This window comes from Atractosteus spatula, chromosome 12 (genome assembly GCF_055471065.1).
Source record: "Atractosteus spatula isolate fAtrSpa1 chromosome 12, fAtrSpa1.hap1, whole genome shotgun sequence".
In the NCBI taxonomy this organism is placed as follows: domain Eukaryota; kingdom Metazoa; phylum Chordata; class Actinopteri; order Semionotiformes; family Lepisosteidae; genus Atractosteus; species Atractosteus spatula.
In genome coordinates this window covers 30,044,624-30,060,657 of record NC_142717.1, presented here as the reverse complement: position 1 = coordinate 30,060,657, position 16,034 = coordinate 30,044,624, and the positions used below count along the sequence as shown (strand labels likewise).

General features: G+C 39.2%; 1 protein-coding gene across 3 annotated transcripts; it reads left to right on the top strand.

Annotated features, from left to right (window-relative positions):
• Positions 1-84: 84 nt before the first annotated feature.
• Positions 85-13,463, top strand: brd9 (bromodomain containing 9). Of its 3 annotated transcripts, none has more exons than XM_088929031.1 (17): positions 85-256; positions 1,859-2,079; positions 3,215-3,265; positions 3,828-3,960; positions 4,735-4,792; positions 5,201-5,345; positions 6,675-6,785; positions 7,221-7,342; positions 8,021-8,153; positions 9,178-9,253; positions 9,601-9,696; positions 10,466-10,598; positions 11,122-11,233; positions 11,373-11,432; positions 11,640-11,745; positions 12,379-12,549; positions 13,165-13,463. In XM_088929031.1, the coding sequence occupies exons 1-17, from the start codon at positions 208-210 to the stop codon at positions 13,263-13,265; spliced, it is 1,878 nt and encodes a 625-aa protein (XP_088785157.1). In that variant the 5' UTR covers positions 85-207; the 3' UTR covers positions 13,266-13,463. The 3 variants fall into 3 exon arrangements, with proteins under 3 accessions (XP_088785157.1, XP_088785156.1, XP_088785154.1); XM_088929030.1 differs by having other exon boundaries at positions 7,218-7,342; XM_088929028.1 differs by having other exon boundaries at positions 7,158-7,342.
• The last annotated feature ends 2,571 nt before the right edge of the window (positions 13,464-16,034 follow it).

Below are 16,034 nucleotides of genomic sequence, written 5' to 3'. Positions count from 1 at the left end.
TTTTGTCCTCTCTTGTGGGTTTTGTCTTAACGCGTCCCGTGTATTAATACCTAAAGACCGGAGAACCTGAGTAAAACGTCATCGATTGCGATGTTGACCCGAGGTGATGGAGAGCGCATTTCCGGTGTTTGATCGCTTGCAGGCTGGCTGGCTTGCTAAACAAAGCAGCGAATTACACAAGTAGTATGGATTTGTAGATTGTTGAAAATGGGAAAGAAGCATAAAAAGCACAAGTCGGAGTGGAGGACGGTTGATGGTGAGTAGAATAAACGAACTGTGGGCAGGTTGCGTTTCGAGATTTCTCTGCTTACGTTCCACGGGGTCCGGGCTGTGTTTTTACCTGTGTTGTTGTGGTCTCGATCGGAGAAGGAACAGGTGGTGTTTGAGTCTGTTTGCGCCTTTAATCTATTTTGTTTAGGTTTTTATCTTGTCGTGTGCATGTGCACAGTAAATAACTGACGTACACGGAATGCTCATCGTGTGATCGGTATTTTGCTTTAGTAACTACGGGATGACTGATACAACCGCTCTGCAATGCAGATAAAATCATATTATTTGACTTTTAATTGGTCGAAAACCTTTCTTACTCCACCTACTCCACTCGTATTGCAACCCTTTAGTCCTTTTGAAAGTTGAAAATATTTAGATTTAAATTAATAAATGAACCTGGCTAATTCTAAGCAATTTATTACGAAATAATGTAATCTGGTAATATTTACAAATATATTCAAGGAGATTTTTATTACATTATTTTCTAACCTGTCAATGTATTGCTCAGACCGCTTTATTGGTTACTGTGTTTAGACCTATTACCGCCCAGTCAAGCACATTTTATTCATAAAACACCATTTTGTGTCTTAACAAATGCAAAAAACAGACGACTGTAAGAGATCGTAATGAAATATTTTCTGTATTTGTCAAGGGTACTTTTAATCACAATAATGGAAGCATCGGTCTGCTATTTTACAAATCAGCACCACTGTGGCGCAAACAGAAGAGGTTATGTGTGTAAGACTAAGTTACAGTTAAGAACTGTTAGCACGCTTTGGTCACAGGTCAGAAATGTTGTCAAGACATCTCTGCGTGATTAGTGGAAATCACCCTTTCTATCAGATAGTTTTATATGAAAATCGGACATGTCAAGTGAGTGTAGTCTCTATATTTATTACCTGTATTTTGATCAGGGGTATCTTACACCAAAAGGATATAGGTAGGAAAGAAAGACCCTTTTCTGGATAGGCATATTTAATTGTGCATTTAAAACTGAGTGCTGGAGAACATTCTTTACACAAAGGATTGTGAGAGTGTGGAATATGCTACTTTGCCATGTTGTTGAAGCCAAAATCCTGTTTTTCTTCGAGAAATGATTGGATGAGATCTTTGGTGGGTTAGCTAATAAGTGTAAGCAATTATTATTATTATTATTATGAATAATTAGCTCCCAGCTACCAAAGGGTCTAGATGGGTCAAATAATAATAATGACTTTCATTTATATAGCGCTTTTCTGGATGCTCCACTCAAAGCGCTTTACAGGTAATGGGGACCATTACCACCACCACCACCACCACCACCACCACCAATGTGCAGCATCCACCTTCCCAAATGTCCTTCCCTCGCTTGTGACTTATGTTCTTAAAAGATATTGTTTACATTGTGTGAGTAATCCACTCTATGGAGTGCTCCATGGGTGGCTGTCAGGGTATTCTGGGGCTCCTCTTCTCTTATAGTGTGATTTGGACCTCCAGTTCCTTTTGGCTTCCCTGAACTGGAACCCTTGCTCTTACTATAGGTGCTGTTCGTTCACAGCTGTTGATCAATACCGGTAAAATAAGCATGTCGATCATGTGGCTCTTTCAGGCTATGAGGACAAACCTCTGGACAAGCCCCTGAAGCTTGTTCTGAAAGTGGGCGGGAGCGAGGTGACGGAGCTGTCGGGCTCAGGACACGACTCCAGCTACTACGACGACAGATCGGACCACGAGCGGGAACGCCACAAAGACAAGAAGAAAAAGAAGAAGAAAAAGTCGGAAAAGGAGAAAGACAAACACGCAGATGACGAGGAGAGGCGGAGAAGAAAGGTGAAGGACGAGGGGCGGTTTGAGAGTGTCTGGACACATTGTTGTCCTCTCTGTCATGCAAAGAGTGCTGATTATGAAACAAGAGGTGTTTTGTAATTGACTGTGCGCTTGCTTTACTGAGTGGGGATTTAAAGATTTCTAATTGACGTAGATACAGTATACACCCATAGTCATACTTCCATATGTTCAATTCTAAATTGAAGCCTTAGGTTATGCAGATATGACAATTGCAAAGTAGTAGTGAGAGAGTAATAAGCTGAGACAAAAGGTCAGTTGCATCAAGCACCTGTGTAGGGTTGTGGGTATTATATCAGCTTTTAACATGTTTGATTTGTATGTGCTCAGATAATTTAGTGACAATGGATTGTGTTAAGAAGACGTAATCTTCTAAGATTACACATCTCTGTTTCCTTGTTTGTTTACATGTCTGTGTAGAGATTTTTGAAGTTCTGAAGTTTTTAAATGACATGCAGATGAGATGCTAGATAGGCACGTCTAACATCACAAGATGTTAGCAGCTTGGCTCCCACACATCAGTTTAGCTTCCACTTACTGTCTGACTTACTTACTGACAACCAAGGACAACCCAATGTGTGTGCCTCACTAGAGGCTCAACCAGAAAAGGAACATGTTTGGAGTGTAGTTTGAGCCACCGAGTCTAGACCTTTCCCTTGGGCTGTTTCTGTAGTCCTCTACAGCCAGAACCTCTAGGTGATGGCATTAGAGTGCCTTTAAATTCGTCCAGGTATCCTCGTGCTGCCATTCTGGAGTGATGACTTGCTGAGCACATGTTAGCTTGATTCTTTAACTTGTAAGAGTACAAACCAGTCTTCCAGTCCATGCCTGCTCCAGTCGTGGGCAGATGTACATCTTGTGCTGTAAGAAGGATTTGGCACTGAAGCCAACTCATTTAACAAATGTCAATTCAAAACTGTGAAGGAATGCAGACATTTCTGATCACCTTTTAAGAAGATAACTTAGCACACCAATGGAACTACAGACTTAAAGAAGAAAATTGGTAATAGAGATATTGTTTAGATGGCAATTTAGCCTTTAAATTATGGAATTTGTGAAATTGTGTTTTAAGGAAGAAACGCAGCCTGACCAGCTGTATCCTGTGGGGTTTTTTTTTCAGGAGGAAAAGAAGAAGAAACGAGAGAGGGAGCAATGCGATACAGAGGGAGAGGTACAGTAGATGACATCAATATGCTGAAAAATGACGTTGGGTTTCTGCCTCATGCAGTTGCTTACAGTGAGAAGGGATGTCAAGTCTTTATAGGGTGTATTTTCCCTGAACTTGATGATCCCTCAGAGTCAACAGAGATGATAAAAAAGCAAACAGTTGTTATTTTATGACTAAGCAGCTACATCTGAAGGAAGGGTTTCATAATCATTCTCCTAGTTATTCATTCATCTGCTCATGCAAAACATGCATTGTTGGTTTCGGTGAATGTGGCCAAGTGAAACGGCCTAAAATGAGGTTAGCTATCCGAGATTTACAGGGTGCACAAATCTTGATTATACTGAAGTTAATCCAGAAATGAAAAGGGACAAAATTTCAGGGATTAAAAGAGTGTTTTGTTATTAATGCCACAGGAAGTTCTGGAACTGTAACCCTTTGAAGACTTTTGATGTTAAACCATTTGCCATTAGGCGTAGATAACGTTGACCACTTGCTTCCTTTGGTTTCTGTGGTCTTCCAGAGAGGGACGTCTGCTTTGTTTCACCATGGAGTTGATTGTTTTCAGGAAGAAAAAAAGCGCAAACGAGAGAAGGAGGTCTGCGACACAGAGGGAGAGGTGGACGACTTTGATCCTGGGGTGAAGGTGGAGGTGGAGCACCAGGCAGACAGGCCTGTCCGAGCGTGCAGAACTCAGCAGGGTAGGCAGGATGAACGGACCTCGGCTTTCTACATCTCTGAACTGAGTGGCTCAGTGCTACAGGTCAATAGGTTATTAGCTCAAGAGTCTCCATGTTATATTTTATTATTAATTGCTTATTATGAATCGACTTGGGTACAGCTGTGATGGGTGCATACTGTAGTTCACTTTTAGCCTCTATAAAAGTGCCTTCCAAATAACGGGAATGGGCTGCATTCTGATAGGATAACATTGAGCCCAAAACTGACCAGTCAAAAGATGGTGAGTAGAGTTTCAACATGTGTGACACAATATCACCTGGTACAGTAGCAGAACCCTGCCTATTCATATGCGTCCTTCCACAGGTGATGCGAGTGACATGAGCATCTTTTAAGTTGCAAAACAGTTTTTCTTCTAATTTGAGAGTGGTTTCAAAATGATATTTTTTTTACTGAAACAAAAGCCACTGCAGCACATAAGTGATGCTTTCCAGGGCATGTTTGGGATTTTTGGACTCATCCAGCCTTATACATTGTCCAACAGCTCGGTCTGTTAATAATGAGAGCCCATTAATCAGTGGAAGAGCTCCTTATGTCATGCTGTTAGGATGGTGTGCTGTGGTGAGGACTCCCTGCAGCATTGTGACAGAGAGAATGTATATAAAAATAAGAAAACAGTGTTTATATATTCAATTGTTTATACAGCCAGCACTTGCTCAAATTATTATTAACTGCGTATTTTTAATTTGCATTTCTACTTAAATTGTGCTTGTTGTGTTTTTTGTGTGTTTCTGTAGAAAACGAGTGCACGCCTCGACAGCAGCTACTGGAGCACTTCCTGCGTCAGCTCCAGAGGTAAACTACTGAACATTTTCCTTCGTCAGGTTGCCAGAGAGGTTTTGCATTTATACTGTAGTACTGTGATGGTTTTACTGTGCTTTCAACACCCCTTCAGGTGCCTTTTGTGTTGCATTATACATATATGTTTGTTGTTCTGGTAAATACGCAAATTATTTTTAAAAACATTGGAACAGTATTTATTCCATTCATGTAAAAATGTTTCAGGTTTAATGTTGCAAAAATTTGGCAAGAGCCAACACAGGGAACAGCAACAACAGAAATGGAATGAATATTCCAACCCAAGCACTTTGATTCAAACTGGAAGAATGGAACAATGGGAAATGGGCTCAGTGTTTGTACTGTAGTTCATTTTATTTGCTGTGTGCTTTGACGTATACCTAGTTTTTGTTTGCCATTCTTTAGGAAGGATCCTCATGGGTTCTTTGCCTTCCCGGTCACAGACGCTATTGCCCCTGGCTATTCAATGATCATTAAGCATCCCATGGATTTCAGCACAATGAAGTACAAGATCACAACCAATGACTATAAAACAGTTACAGAATTTAAGGTAAATAAAATCTCAGGGAGCTGCACAGGAATAATGTCAAAGGGAAATCTGGCTGTCTAAACTTGACTGTGAAGCAGGGTTGATGGATTTCTGTAATGTACTTCTGCAGTAGTGGCATCTGAAATGACAGAATATTGTTTCATTGACATCTAGTGAACATTACATCCCAGTTCTTATTGCATTTCATGAGTGCAGATGTTTGATTCATGCTTTAAGATGCAGAAGCTGTGAAAGGAATTCTAGAGCTCCAGCTGTGTGTGATGTATAGATGGGGAAATGGCAGTGAAGTTGTATTTTGGGCTCTTTTTGTGACAGGAGAGGTGTGGGCTGGGAAACGGGGCTTTCAACCTGAATTCGCTGATCTTTTTCTTCAGATAAGTGGCTGAGGAGCATGTTATTAGGGAGCTGAGGAAAGGCTTTGACCTGGGTTAAATTAAAACTATGACCACCACTTGCAAAGGCAACAGACAGCTCTGGCTTTGTATTCACCTCACATTTCAAGGCATTTGCCTGTGTGAAATATTGGGTTTCACATTTAGCAAGTGAGAAAGCGAGTAAGTTGTTTATTCTGAGCTTTGTGTTATCACCCGTTTTAAGTTTGGATATTACAAAGTTTTTCCCAGTCTTTTCACCTTCCTTCTGTTCTCATTCTTAATTAATCTTATTGAACTGTTAATAGTTTCAGCTTTTAAATAGCAGGATGGGTTAAAGTACGCATCCTGTTCAAGATGCAGAGTTTCAGAACTCCTATTACTAGAACCACTGTTTAAATGAGTAGGGAGACTTTAATGCAGTCTATATAGAAAGTTTATTTTGGAGGTGTTTGATATTGTCATTCTCACCTCTTTTTGTACATCATTATTCAGTAAGCTATTTGAGGAGTTTAGAAAAATTGGAAAACAACTTTCAACTAAAACATTTCTTGGAAATAATGCACCGAGGATAGATGTATACATAAGACCTAAGTGCAGAAAAACTTGAAACTGAAGCAGCTGATTAAAAAAAAAAATGTGCTGGAAACGAAACTAGATGAGACAGTGGTACACCAGGATCACGACTGGGAAACACTGCGCTACGGGAATGAAGTCTTTGCAGGTGAGATCTGCAATGAGTGTAGGGGCTTGGGTGTTTTCAGCAACATTAAGGCTGTTGTTTAGACTACGACTGCTCTTCAGTAAAATATGTTTTTTTCCAAAAATCGTCATGATTGATTGTTGCTTCTAGTGTTATGTAATTCAATCCTGGTGTCAAAGCTTTATGTTTCTGCTGTCATGATGTTTGTATTGCCCTTTCTAATTTTTTCCCCCATCCTTCCTTTTCTGTTTCCAGGCTGATTTCAAACTGATGTGCGAAAATGCAATGGTGTACAACCGACCAGAAACGGTGTATTACAAGGCAGCAAAGAAGTTGCTTCATACGGGATTTAAGATGATGAGCAAAGTAAGGGATCTCCTGTGTGAAAATGAAAAAACCCTCCTGCACCGCATTCTCCATCATTTCTTCACGTTTCCATCTTTGCACAGATTAGCTATTGAGCACCTCACTCTTTTTGCTTGTCGCTCTTCAGCTTCTTGTAGTCTTTTAGATGTTGCCACACTCTCGCCTTTCCATCTGAGGAACAGCCCTTTTCAAGGCAGTTGATTCCTGGCCTCTCAAGTAGTTGAGCATGTTTTCATTTTGCATGGCATTTTGTCATTCGTGACGCTGGGATCTCCAGTTCAGTGTGGCACCATATCCATTTCATTCCATAGTCACAGCATCCAGCTACTGGGAGAAGTAAAGGCCCTTCGGTTTTGTTATTTCTGCTTCTAGGAGCGGCTTTTAGCTTTGAAGCGCAGCATGTCGTTCATGCAGGACATGGATTTTTCTCAGCAGGCTGCGATTTTAGGAGATGAAGACATAGCGACAGAAGAGCCCGTGCTAGAGGTCATCCCTGTTGTTGTTGAATCGACAAAGAAATCAAAGAAACCAGTGAAAGACATGAAAGATGGCATAAGGTATATGAACCGTAGTCCTGTTGGTGAAGCGCAGATGTTTCACTTTTGAAATACAGTTCAGAACTGTGCACCCTTAAATTCCCTGCACCTTGGAATCCTCCTTGTTATCATGTTTCCCTCCCCACAGTTTTCTAACTGTAAAATCTCCTAAAGAAATCACACTAAATTGCCGTTCTATAGCGTCAGATCTTATACCCAGGCAAACCCTGGTGAGATTTTTAATAGGACATTTTAATGTAATCTTAGGTTTTGCAGGTACTTGCATTCATCTGCCAGTAGATGGTAGTGTTTTACACCACCTAGTGGATCCCATATGTTAAAGTCAAGAAAAGTTATTTGGACCAATCCTTGTAAATTTTTCATTATTGATTTTTTTCTCTTGTAACAGCTACAATCAAATGAACATAGCAAGCTTTTTAAATTTTGGTGTTAGAACAGTAATTTAATAACAGTGCTGAAAAAGACTTTGTCACATTTGAGATGGGAGCATCAGTGTAACCTTTTACTGTTTTAATTTCTCCATTACTGGTGTCACTAGTGCGCTTTCGCTGTCAGCTAAGCATAAGATTTCTTTTGCTTCAAAGTAATGACTTGACTTTCAAAGATCAGGATTTCAAAAGTCAGGCCAGTTCGCGAGCAGCCAGATGTTAACAGGCCATGACTGTTGTTGGTTCCTAGTTATTTCTATGAACCTGAAGGCAATGCGTGCAGTTTGACAGACAGCACAGCTGAAGAGCACGTCCTGGCTTTGGTGGAACATGCAGCTGACGAAGCCCGAGACCGAATCAGCAGATACATGCCTCATTCCAAGGTACAGTCCACACCCACACAGGGCAGGAGGAGCCTGCTATTCCTATATTTACAGTGGATTAGACATCTGGTGAATTGCTATAATGTTTTGTTAATTCCATAAGATTTGTTATTGAAACAATGAAATGTTTACTGCTCTAAAATCAAAAAGATTACTCTCTTGGGAGTTCTCGGGGCTGCCAGTGTTGCAATGTCGGTGTTGCCGTGCACTGTGGAAACTGTTCTGTTTATTTAGTTTTTGTTTGTAAATGTAATTTGCTAAGAATTAGAGGAGGTTTAGCACTTTCACTTGCAGTTTCTTGCTTAATATGGGAGAGCTGTCAGGCCTCTTTCTGTCAGACAAGGGCAGGGTGGGGTTTGGATTTCAGAAGAAATTAGCCTCTCCTGCAGTAGAGCTGGATTTCACAGCAGTTTGGCAAATGACTGTAAAAGTGGGATCTTTTTGTTACCTATATATAAATAAAAAGTGTAATTGATTTTTGAAAAGCAAGTTTGATGTCATAGTCTGGGAACCTGTCACTGGTGACATTTAGTATGATTTAAGAGGAAGTAAAGAACAATGCAACACTTTTCAAAGCTTTCAGATACAGTGTGTTAAAATTCATTTTTTCCATTTTTTTGTATAACTTTTTTGTAGATCTATTATAACTGTCTGAAATTGTTTGATCATAGCCAAAACACCTATGCATACATAGTTTTTTTTCTCTTAAAACATCTGATACTGATATCTGATGTCTGCCCTTCTTTTAATTTTCAAGTAAGGATGAGTTACATACCCAGTGCTCTTAAAATTAAATGTTTTCAAAAACATTTTTTTCCATACACTTATGTAATAGTCTTGGCTTGCGTTTTGGAACTGTTTGCCTAAATATAAGAAAAATCATACAATCATCCTTTATAACAGAGGTGTTGCAGAAAATGCGCAAAAGGTCTTGGCAGTAAGTTTCCATGAGAGAGGGGTACTGGATTTCTTGTTCCTTTAGTATCTGTGGATGGCATGATCTTTCCTGTCCTTGTCTCTGTAGATGGGATATCTGAGAAAGGAGGCTGAAGGCTCTCTTGTGTACACAGTAGTCAACCCTTCAGACACAGAAGCAGAAGGTGGGATTTTTAAGCTTAACATCATGATAAACCTGTTTTTTATAGGGTTCAATAGGAACTTCTTCATATGACAAGATATACCAGTGGAAAATGTTGTAATCTCTTTGCACTGTATTTAACCACCATGCTTTTTACTTGAGCTTTTCTCTTGTCTAATGTGGTTGGATTTATTGTCCTGAAGAAGCTGACCATGGTGTCTTGTCTGTTGCTTTCTTTGCAGAGGTAGTAGTGCAATGAAAGAACTTTGTTGTTTGCTCACAGTTACCACAGGTTTTGTTTCCTCTATCCATGTTGAAATGGTTAACCATTAGCCTTGTATTTAATTAAAACTTCTTCACATTTTGTAGAGGAGGAAACCCATCCTGTGGATTTAAGTTCCTTATCGAACAAGCTCTTACCTGGTTTAACTACTTTGGGCTTCAAAGATGATAGAAGACTCAAAGGTAGGCTGACAAACAGAAGAAAAGCTTTTGATTTTCGCTCGTGTTCTATATCCAATTAGTCAGATTTTCAAAACCCTGTGTACTATTAGGGCATGTTAAAGTGCTTTGTTTTAGCCTTACATTTGAGTGGCAATTGTACACACAGAGAAATGTATAAGTAGATGAATAGATTTCATAGATTTGTAATCAAAGTAGTTGTGTAACAGAAACAACAAAAGTAAAAGATGTAAGAAAATGCTAAGCAGATACCCCCTTTTGTTTGAATCTGCAGTATAGACACATTGTGATGATACTGACAATACTTCTTAGATTTAAAAGGTAATGTTTTTAGTGAGAACTTTTAGAGCCTGGTTTAACAGTTTCACAGATCACATTTAAAATGTGATGCAGTAGGTTCCCAATTATTTCTTTGCACGTTTTTTGAAAAATTGTATTCAGTTTCTGTACAGATTAATATTATGTACATGAATACTAAATAGTTACCTCCGGTTACCCTGTTCATCATGAATAAATTGCTGTGAACCCAGAGAAGCACACAAGCACCCTTCAGAAACTACTGAATGGAAATGGAGTCTAGAAACAGTCTAAAAACAAGGAAATTTACCTGAGCAGCCCTTCATTTTCATGATTCTAACAGGCAGCATTAAATATAGGTCATGCCTTGTGTACTTTGTATACATTTGTGATTATTTTTTCATATTAGGAATAAAACGTTTTTGTAGCTTAAGATGGTTTTCAGTTCATTTTTGTATCGCTTTCTTTTTTTTAGTGACATACCTGAACAGTGCTTATAACACCCAATCTTTGCAAAACAACACAGTCTTTCCAGACCTCAGACCAGATGAAATGGACCTTTTGTATTCTGTGTATGGGGATGATACTGGTGTACAGTGTGCCTTGAGGTGAGCAGATAAGGGAGCTAGAATCCTTATTTACGTCCAACTGTTTTGGTTTAAGCTCTGCAGTTCAGAATTTATCAGTATTCTAAAATATGTTATTATATGTTATTTGTGTAAGTATGGTAAAAGCATATAAAAATTCAGCATTTTACTTTGATCAGTAAGAGTTTTGTCTAGTCTTGTGAAGTAAGGAAGGCAGAGGTTTTTAGTTCTTTGCAAATCCACTAAAAGGCATGGTTGCCAGATGATTTATGTGTGGTATATTTTTAAAAATACAATAAGCCCAGCAAACTATTTTAGACAGACTATTTAATCTGATATCCATGTTTTTGACTTGCTGCCTGTCAGTTTAAAATGCATTTAGTTTCAGTCCACCCACATGTTACTACCACGTTTTTTTAAAACGTATTTGTACAGCGTCGGACTGAGCCCTCTCATTTTCTGGTTCCCAGGACACGCTTGTAGCGAAAATGAAAGATTTGAATTTACATGTTGTTGTTTTTTTTTTTGGTTCTGTTGTTGTTAGCCTTCAGGAGTTTGTAAAAGGTTGTGGCAGCTTTACAAAGAAGATAGTCGATGGCCTGCTGGATCAGATGACTGGAGGTGACCATTCGAAAGCCATGTATCAAATCCGACAGGTAAAGGAATGTCGGCCAGGTCCATAACTACTGCCCTGAAACACCAGCCCCTGCTTTGTATCACCATTAACTGTGCCTTCTCTTTCTGTAACTAGCCTTTTACAAATTTTAAGATGCAATTTTATTTTATATTTTACAGAAACGAAACATTGCAATGAAACCTCCGGATGAGACCAAAACTAGTTTATGTGATATTCAGGTAACCTTTTTAATCTCATTTAGGATTGGACTGAGTTTCTCCAATAATAAGTGTTTGCAGATTTTTTTCCCAAAGAATTTATGAGAAATTACCTCTTGCAGATAGAAAAAAAAACATTGCATATGAACTTGGTTCTTTTGTAGCCAGTACTGCCTAATTTCATCGTCAGCCTAACTTTAATAATTAAATGTAATTACTTTTTCCAAGTTAGGAGAAGGAGGCAGCTTGTCTGGTGGTGAAAACAGCTCTGTTCTGGATTTTATGAAGTCCTACTCTGACATGTCCCTGGATATGTCGATGCTAAACAACATAGGTGAGTCACTTTTAAAAACCTCCTGTGTCCTTCAGCAAAACGGGTAGACCCATGTAGGCAGTGTCTTGAGACTTGGATTGCCCGGAATAGGACCCACATCCAGTGACAGGCTGCAGTTAGGCCCTCCAGTGGCTTGGCCATTGAAGGTGATCCCTCCGAGTGGGGGTTGATCCCAGCTGCCCAGACGAGGCACGTTCGAGCTGTGTCGCCACCGAGGTCTGGGACTCCCCAAGAGACAGCGCACAATTGGCTGATTGGCCTGGCTCGCCACTGAGGCCGGAGGGTTGACATGGATCAACCTTAGTTTGTTTTGAATTTTAGCAACATAGCACCACAGGAACAAAATAGGGTTTTTTGAACTTTGTACTGGCTTGACCTATACTTACAAATCATTTACTACTGAACATTTGAATTTATGGATTTAGTAACACTATTAAACAATCTAGTACATCTATGGCTGTGTGAATTAGGAACATGTTGCTTTAGTGTTTTACTCCGTTGAAATATTTGATTCTGGACAGTGTGAGATTTGAAGAGGCAGCTCATGTGGAAGAGCAGGAGGCCATGTGGTCACTGAGTTCCTCTATCCTGAGATGAGATACACACTGTTCCTTCCTGTTTGCTGTTCATCAGGCAAAGCAGTGAAGAAGGAGCCGGAGCACGATGAGGGGCACCTGCACTTCGATGAGACAGCCAAGCTGCTGCAGGACCTCCACGAGGCACAGAACGACAGGGTGGGCTCTAGGCCCTCCTCCAATCTCAGCTCGCTGTCCAACACCTCTGAGCGGGAGCAGCATCATCTAGGTAAGTAATACACATACTATTAAAGCAGAAGGAAAGGAGGTGTTTCACTAGATGCTGTGGTGAAAGCAATTTTTACCTTCGAAAATCACGCAGCTGTGACCTCAGGCGCAGTGCCCTGCCATCGTAGATCAGCTGTAGGTGCAACAGGTGATGTTGAGGGTTGGTATTATCTAGGGAATTTTACCTCATGTGAAAAGTATATTGGGAGAATACAGTTCTCCCAGATTACAATCAATGACACGGAAGGTGGGCGAGACACACAGTACAGTACTTGATGGTAATCGGTGTAAAAGGTGTTTTTTCCAAGCATTAGGACAACAATACATGTGTGTTAACCTTTTATTCTTTTTTCCTTCCTACAGTGTTTTAGTTAATTGAATAGCCACCGCCTACATAATATGATTGAACTACATTTATAATGTAATCCAGATGTGGATACTTTAATGTGTGTTTCAATAGCTTTGCTCCTGGTTTAAGTAAATCTCAACATTTCTCACTTCCCTGCAAACAAGGTGCCAGAGCTTGTAACATTATTTGCACAGCAAACAGGAATAAGCTTATGTCACTGATTAGTGACTGCTAACAGTGTCTGAATATTGTTTCCTTCTTAACCAGGGAGCCCAACTCATCTGGGTGTTGGAGACCAGCCTGAAATGGTCCATGATCCTTATGAATTCCTGCAGTCTCCAGAGCCTGGCTCCACTGCCAACAGCTGAAAGGAAAAGGATGAATGGGAATTTCAAATGTTAAAATTCTGTAGATTTGTAGTATATGCTTCTGTACATGTTGAATAAGTTGAAACAAAAAAAATAGCCCATTTAGTGTACCGGTTTGTTTGAACTATTGGTTGTGATTGTACAAATTAGTGTGTCTCTTTCAATTATTAAATGTTGACCGAAGGTTTTTATACTGTATATTGTCTCTTTGCTGCATTTTGTCTGTAAATATTCTTGCTTAAAAAGTTCATTTACACCTTTACCCCTTTACAAACAAATATCATTATGGTACATCTTACATGTAAAAAGCGTTCTTTTTATCATTACATTCCATTTTTTAGTATCTACACTAGTTTTTAAATTACATCAGAAATTGGATATTGGTTGGATATTGAATACCTAGTTTTGTGTACTGTATTCTATATCTGCAGTTGAGAGATGATAGCGTTAATTCACTGTAAGTCTTAAATTATTTAATCTTTATTGCACAGGTGCTGTGTATGTACTTTCCGTGGGAACCTCAAAGCAATGTGATTTGTGATTACACAGTTCCCTCAGCGAAACTTATTTAGACTTGGTTTCAGATTAGGTGGATCCAAAAAGTCTAGCTAATTTATTTTGAAGCCAGTTCAAGTCAATTTTATGTCTAGTTATTAAGTACTGTTTTCTGTCTTGGTAAACCTGTCGGGGCTGTCGATATTCTGAACTTCCACAGATGTCTGAGACAAAACCAAGTTTCTAAGGAGCTTGTTAATAGGAATTTAATTTGTAATTTGGAGAAGCCAATATACAGGGTTAGTCAAAATGCTGTTCACAAGTAGAAACTGAAATTATTTTACTTAAGTTTTGTTTTCTCCTCCACAGATGGCGAAAGGTAACTGTTAGAAGCTTTTGATATTAAATAATATGAATGGTTATTTGCAATAGCAGTCTGATTCCCTTCTCTTTCACCCCAGAACTGTGTTGAGCACACTGTACAAACTTCACAGTGTAATTCACTTCATTGATTACCATCACACTATTAGCAAACACCTCCCCCCTTTCACCATACAAGATCTTAATTACGGACTTTCAAGGCTCTAAACAATCTGGTTCCATCGTACATCTCTGAACTCCTACATGTTTACCCTCCTCCCCGTAGGCTCTGTTCAGATGAGGCTGATCCACTTCTCACTGTCCTCAGGACATTTGGTGACTGCCTTCTCTGTTGCTGCCCCAGTGTTGTGGAATGACCTTCTTTAACTCTCTTCGAATCTAAACTTATAACTTGCCTTTTTACCAAGATCTACATCTGATTACCTACAGCCAATTTGTAAAAACCTGTATGCTCTTTTTTTATTTACTTTTATTGTATTTTTCTTGTCATTTCTTTATTCATGGTGTACAGTGTTGTTGGGTTTGGAAAGGTGTTTTATAAATAAAAGTTATTATTATTAGTTTTCCAATATCATCTTGTGTGTAAACTCCAAAGATTTCTCAATATTGGAAAAACAATGACCGAAACTACACTTGATGAGATTTGCATTGATAACTATTTCTTCACTCACGTGCTTAAACTCCATCACAGCTTTCCTGCTGCAATCAGCCCAGAGTCACTTGAAAAGTGCACCCTAGAAGATCTGGTTTCAGTGATCAGAGGAAGTACAGACCCCTTGGAAAGTGTCACATTTCATCATCAGGAGGAACATCCATGTCCCCTTTACCTGCTAATACTGTATGTGTAAAAGGTTCAATCTTTGGTACACTTGAAAAACAGAACAATTCAAGTTCCCTAAGAAACCCTCCCCTATGCCTGAAGCACCCGTAAAACAGGATAGATGTGCACAGCTATTCAGTGCTTTAAAGTTGGGGGGAAATGTAGGGAACAATAGGAATAAACATTTAGGCTTTAACAACAACATGGTTCCCAAAACTATTTTTGCTATTGGCATGTTTATTGCTGAATGAAGACATTACTGATACAGCAAACAGTGCTGCTCATACCTATAATTCTGACTAGTTTCTTTTTCTTGATCCTTATAGGTAGACAGTGAGTTGAAGCTTAACCAAACAGGCACAGGGTATTTCTAGTCACTCACACATATACAACAGAAAATTCAGAGACAATGCTAACTAACATTGTCAGCATGTCTGTTAGCCTGGAGCTCATATTCATTTTAAAGTTTTATCTTTAAGGAAGAAATTAGGAATTTTGGACATTGAAAATATTTTTCCATTATGAAAACAGAGAGCGGTACTCATTTTGACCTCCAAGGCAATAACAATTGTCTCTTTAGCTATGAAAATTAAGAAGGCACAATAAGCTGTTACTAATTCATTTGGTTAATGCTTTTATTCAAATATGTATTTGTACCCTTTTGCACAGGTAGGCTTTTTTTTGTTAAACTAGAAACTAGAACAGTCTGAATAAAGTGTCTTGCTGAAGGTACAACAGGATTTGTGCACACCACATGACTGTCCAGATATACAGTAATTCCAGAGTCCTAACAACTGTTTTATAAATCTGCCTATTTTTGTAAAGCAGCAAATTCCAAAGTATTTTCTTTAAGATGGAACTACAGCACACAAGGGGAAGATTGTGCACCAAATGAAACAAATTTCAATACAAAGTGCACAGCTTGTATCTGGTCCGACACTCCAGGCGGTTATATCCCAAAAAATCTCCAATCCACGTCCAGTTCGTTTTCCAGGTCTTTTTAAAGCACCGACAGTCACCCGAAGAGCTCGGTGAAGTATTTGCTGAAGTGGCTCTTCCCTTTCTCTTAACTA